This window comes from Bidens hawaiensis, unplaced genomic scaffold (assembly GCF_021521415.1).
Source record: "Bidens hawaiensis isolate Kalapana, Puna unplaced genomic scaffold, B.hawaiensis_p1.1 tig00008249_1, whole genome shotgun sequence".
NCBI lineage: Eukaryota > Viridiplantae > Streptophyta > Magnoliopsida > Asterales > Asteraceae > Bidens > Bidens hawaiensis.
The window spans coordinates 588,327-594,390 of NW_027491586.1; the positions used below are offsets into that span (position 1 = coordinate 588,327).

Genomic DNA, 6,064 nt, shown 5'->3' on the forward strand with positions numbered 1-6,064 from the left:
TGGAGTGTGTAGTAGAAGATTTGAGTTGAATTTGAGTTGATTTTGAGTTGGATTTGTGTATGTTTTGAAGATATGTTTTAGTTATTTATATATGTAAAATATTTTTTTTTTTATTTTAAACCCTCCCAACGGCTCCCTCCATCCCCAACGGATATCTCCCCAACGGCTCCCTCCTCGATTTCCACCCCCTAACTTGCGTGATGGCTATAACGGACACCCCCACCACGCGTGATGGGGGACCGGCGGCGGTGTGCAATTCGCCATCACGCGTGATGCCGGCCTCCTCACGCACCAGCCCGCCTCCCCTTACAGTTTTCTCTCTCCTATACTCACAACCAATTCAACAAATATTAAAAATTAAATAGGGACAAACTTTGTTTCCCCAAATTATAAAAAATCACTACATTTATCTCTCAACCCTATAATTTACACTCAAAACCATTCAAAACTCCACCCTATAATTTACCAAATCTCCTCACATAATTATGGGAATGGGTTAAAAATGCTCTAAGACATTATTCCATTTACTTTTGAATATTTTATTATTTTCTTATCACTAGTACACGTATGCTTTTTGTAAAATTTTGAAATAAGTGCATAATATTTACACATTATATTGAAAAGTTTTATTTTATTTAGTTACATAAATAGTATTTCACCACCTATTTGCATAACCCCACATCTTTCATTTGTTTTTACAATTAAACTCGCAACCTTTTAATATGGTAGCTCTCAAGTCCAATTAATTATACAACTAAAACTACAATTTTATATCCGCGTCGTGACGCACGAGTTTAATCGATACCGATTGAGTTCTCCCCACATCACCGTCGTAACATGAAGGTTTTAACGATACCCATGGTGTCTCCGCCACAATGTGGGTTTGACCTATAGAGATCGATCTCCCGTCGCAACGTGTGGGATGCAAGCAACTAGTTGATAAATAAAAATAGAAAATAACATAAACTAAAAACAATTACTTTGTAAACATTTGTGTATTATTATTATTATTATTATTATTATTATATATAAAAGATAAGTTTGGTGACACTGAAACATGATTGGTCCACTTGGCAGTGTGTCATTGGGTCAAGTTTTTCTATATAATTTTTTGTTTTTGTTTTTGTTTTTTTTATGTATTACTTTTTTTTAAGTTTGATAATCTTAGTTGTCTTTTATTTGTTTTATTTTACATCTGATAACGTAACGAACGTGATAGAAATTGACCTAATTTCCGAAGAGTTACCGCATTTGTTTTAGTTCAAGTACTATAACGAACGTAACGAAAACCGACCGAATGCCAGTTCTTTTTATTTGTTTCGGTTTCGTAACGAGCGTGAAAAAAAACCGATCGAATTTACATAGACTCACTGCCTCATTGACAGGGATCAACAATGCTTGATTTACCAATACTCGAGTTTTACCGACCAATGCCACCTCATTGGTCTATCTCAATTTTTATAACTTTTTTGTTTTAGATCTCATACAATAACACACGTAACCAAAACCAACCGAATTTGCGTCGTCTTACGGCCTTAGTAGTTAGGACCGGTAATGCTTGGGTTATACCACCATCCGGATTTACCAACCTGCTCGGCGCAATGCGCCGGTTAAAATCTAGTTATATAATAAATGACAACTTTGGTGCCACAAGGACCCTCATTGGGTCACTTGACGGCACCTTAGTGGTTGATGATATTTTGTTTGTTTTTTTGTTTATTTTGTCTTTTGGTTCTTGCACCATAACGAACATAACTTAAACCAATCGAATGACAATTTTATTTTGTTTTTTTTTCCTTTTTTTTGTTTTAGTTCTGGTACTGTAACCAACGTGGTGGAAACTAACCGAGTTTGTCTAAGCTCACTACATTTTGTTTTAGTTTCGGTATCGTAACGAAAACCGACCTAATGCCAAGTTTGTTTTTGTTTTAGTTTTGATACGTAACAAAGGTGACGGAGACCAGCCGAATTTGTGCCGACTTACCGTGTCAACACCCGGGATAAACAACGATCGTGTTTTACCAACGCTCGACTTTTACCGCCCAACAAATCCCAATGGGCCAACTCAATTTTTATTTTTATTTTGTTTTAGTTCAAATACATAACGCACGTAACCAAATTCGTGTTGACCTATCGTTCAACCCTTTGATTGACAATGCTTGAGTTTTACCATCGTTTAGGTTTTACCAACCAACCCACTTATAATTTTGTTTTTCACGGATGATTTATATCGGTGACGAGGTACTGTCATACTTGTTCATCTTCATTCCTCAGGTACCAGAGGAGACTCACATATATAATGAACAAGTAGCAATGCACCGAGACTTCAAATAAAAGGGCCTCTTGCACTTTCAGTGGTGTAATATATATAATAATAAAAATAAAAATAAAAATAATAATAATCTTTTGTTTGTTTTATCATGTGAAAAGGACTCATTTCTGTCCACTAAAAGCCAACTGGGAGTGCTCTTTTGAAGCCTTGTTTTCTTTTCTTGATTGAACCAGAACAAGAAAAGGGTTTATGTTCAAAGAACCAAAAATGATGTATGCAGAGACTGACCTCATCTTCCAGACTTTCTCACCTGATGCTCAACAATTTTCTGATTATGATTTTTCATACTCACACAAATCCAATGCTAGCTTGGTAATTCCCAACTTCACTTAGTCATGTTTGGTGTTTAATTTATGTTAATAGTTTTAATGAATAATGATGATGCTTTTAGCTTTGAATATTTAGTTTAACTGGATATTAGGTCAAATTTCTTGAAAGTTCAGCCAAATTTTGTCTGTAAACAAAAACTCCCCTTTGGGTTTCATCGGAAATTTAGAAAATAGATGGAATTGAAACTAGTTGCAAGAGTCATGCTCTTGACTTTTCTTAGGTAAAATTTCTTGGTGTTCTGCTTGCTTGCTGTAAAAAAAGTTGGAACAGATCAAACTAGTTTTTCACTGAAATTGCAAAAAGTCATGTTCTTTTGACTGTTCAAAGACTCATGCTTTTTTTGTTGTTCCGATTACAGGATAGCTTGGTTCAGAGCTGTAACATATCAGACTATGATCTTGGTGGTGAAGGTGATCTTTTCAAGGCACCCGAACCCATAATCGAGCAGCCTGTAATCACGGTTGACCCGATGGCAGTGATCACTTGTGGAGATGATGACCTCACCCCACAAGAACTGAATGATGAGTTTCTGACCAATGTTTTCCATGAATACAAAGAAATCATGGAAAAAGATGCAGAAAACGAAACATCGCCACTTTCAGAGGTTTTGAACTATAAATTCACAGTTAAAATAGATGAAAGCCCAATTGTGAAAGAACATGTTCATCCTCCTGGTCAGATCCCAAAAAGTATGAGCTCAGACTGTTTGAATTCAATGGATCGGGTTCACGAAGCTCCAGTTAAACCCTGGTTTCTTGAAGTGGACTTTCAAAATGCTTATGGGATGCGAAGGGCCTTCAGTGAGGGAGACATAAAGGTTTACTTTTTATGTTGTTTATGCTTAGTGTTTAACATTTGATACTACTATTTAAGCCTTTAATTTTGGTTAATCTTTGTTGATATTAAAGTTGAGTCTTTTAACTTATATTAAGAGGGCCAAAATGCGATGTGGGTTCGTGACGGTTTTACCCCTCGTGGTCCTTTGAACCTGATCATGTCATGTGGTCATGTAAATAGATCCAACAAATCATGTTGTCTTACGGACATAATTTGTTGAATTTTTATTAGTGACCACACGACATGATGTAAATGTGTACCGAGACACAAACTTATATGTGCATGCATGTGTACAATAACAATAACAACATCAATGATAATAATAATGATAATGATAATAATAATAATAATAATAATAATAATAATAATAATAATAATAATAATAATAATAATAAAATGAATTCAACAGACTCTTGCTAATGGAAATTGGAACCATAGACATTCGTTTATCGGGCAACCACAATCAATAAGTGACCACATTGTTGAAGACCGTTGGCAAAAGCTTTCAAGATACAGGATCAAGAAGTCAAAGAGGAATTTTGGTAGAAAAATTAAGGTATTCTTTTGTCACACCAGGATTCGAAATCTTTTTTATTGGCTTGATTATAATCACTAACCATTGAGCCATGGTGCATGCTAACCAGTCAAAATTGGCATGTGGGTTTGACTTAATTTTGACTTTTTTGTTCAGTATGCATGCAGGAAAGCATTGGCAGACAATCAGCCAAGGATCAGGGGAAGGTTTGCCAAGACAGAGGAATGTGAGATATGGAGAAAGTAATGTAAAAATGCATAGGAAATGATTACTTCAATATGAAATATTTCTGGTCAAAGCAGCTTTTTCTAAATAAGCTTTATTTTTTATGGTATGTTAAAATTAGATACAATAATGAATCAATAATCTTGTAAATTCCAAATGTTGAATCCTTGTATAATAGTTTCTGATGTAATGCTACTTCTACTTTTTATTGTAAATTGAAGTCAAAATGATGAGTTGACCTTTGGAATGTATATCTATTTGGAGTGCGCGTGAGTCGGTTTGATTCGTTTTATAGGCAAAAACCGGACGTCTATAACTAGAGGTTGCAATGTAAGTGGGTTGGGTTGGATTTGGGTGATGGGTCAGAATGGGTATGGGTCAGGATGGGTATAGGGTCAAGATGAATTTTTAAAATAGAGGGTTAGGATTAGAGATGGGCAAAAAAACCGGTTGGTGAACCGGTTCAACGGTTTAAACCGAAAACCGGTTTTTACAAAAACCGGTTATTTAAAAACCGGTTTGACCGGTTTAGTAACCGCCGGTTCGTATATCGGTTACAAGTTCTAGAGAAAAAACCGGTTACTGAACCGGTTATGGAAAAAACCGGTTAATTTTAAAACCGGTTATTATGAAAAAAACCGGTTATTTAAAAAAAAAAACCGGTTAATTAAAAAAAACCGGTTATTAACCGGTTCTAACCGGTTTCTAAACCGGTCCTAACCGGTTAGACCGGTCCGAGTTTTGCACCAAAAAAACCGGTTAATAAACCGGTCCGGTTATTTAAAAACCGGTTTTTTTCCAGGCCAAGAAAAACCGGTCCGGTTATTAACTGAACCGGTTTTTTTAAAAAAACCGATTTGTGCACCTCTAGTTAGGATGGATATGGGTCAAGATGGGTAAAACTAACACATCTTGACCCAAGTTAAAGATTGACATACAAAAGGTTTAAAAACCCCTCAAAACAAATATTCAAAAAAACTATTAAAAAAATAATAACTCAAAATATAAATAAAAAATGCAAAATGTAAAATAACTAAAATGTTTCCCCCGTCATACTCGTTCATTAAAAAAAACGTTTTGTACCGGTTCAGGTTCGAGTTTTTTGGGTTTTTTTTCGGTTCGGTTTTGTTTTTTTTATTTCGGTCGGTTTCGGTATTTGCTCTGATGCGTGTGTGCGCGGCTTGTAAAATTATGATAGATTGGATATTTAGCTTTTGCACAAGATCGTGTTTTAAATTTATAAAAGTGATTTCTACAAAGACTAAACACACACAAAATAGGCAAGTGTACCTATCGTATATGTAGAATAGCATTGGTAAGAACCAAGTATCGATCCGTGGACACAAAGGTTTCTAATAATAAATCGTTGTTTTGCTTTAATCGGAGGTTTTAATAATTTTGGGGTTAATTTTGAACTTTTTATAAAATCTAAATACTTATATATAATATATAGGTGACCAAGACAAGAAATTTTAAACGAGTTGTTCAATTATGCGAAGGTTACCATCTAATATATAGAATCCACTCCATTGTTCCTTGATGATTAATAGTTAAACATGTGATAGACTTGTCCTAATAATATATGATAGAATTATGATCCTCATTTTGGAGTGAACACATTCTATGACATAAATAATAGCACGCATATTTTCAAGTCCATCCTATGCTTAATAGCATGCTACCCCGAGAATGTCAATTTAAGTAGACAAGCAGTTGGTAAAGTAGAATGATTAGAATTGACTTCGATTTCTCAAATACCAATCCTAACAACTTCGAGTGGTTGTAGTTAACTCACACAACCTCCA

At 35.0% G+C, this 6,064-nt stretch overlaps 1 protein-coding gene across 1 annotated transcript; it reads left to right on the plus strand.

The window, feature by feature from the left end:
* The first annotated feature begins 2,455 nt into the window (after positions 1-2,455).
* Positions 2,456-4,435, plus strand: LOC143637358 (zinc finger protein CONSTANS-LIKE 6-like). Its single transcript, XM_077104764.1, has 4 exons — positions 2,456-2,644; positions 3,021-3,479; positions 3,909-4,055; positions 4,191-4,435. The coding sequence occupies exons 1-4, from the start codon at positions 2,522-2,524 to the stop codon at positions 4,278-4,280; spliced, it is 819 nt and encodes a 272-aa protein (XP_076960879.1). The 5' UTR covers positions 2,456-2,521; the 3' UTR covers positions 4,281-4,435.
* The last annotated feature ends 1,629 nt before the right edge of the window (positions 4,436-6,064 follow it).

Coding starts and splice junctions, on each gene's coding strand:
- LOC143637358 (XM_077104764.1), top strand. CDS start 2,522: ATGTTCAAAGAACCAAAAATGATGTATGCAGAGACTGACCTCATCTTC. Junction 2,645..3,020: donor ACAAATCCAATGCTAGCTTG/GTAATTCCCAAC, acceptor TTCCGATTACAG/GATAGCTTGGTTCAGAGCTG. Junction 4,056..4,190: donor ATTTTGGTAGAAAAATTAAG/GTATTCTTTTGT, acceptor TTTTTTGTTCAG/TATGCATGCAGGAAAGCATT.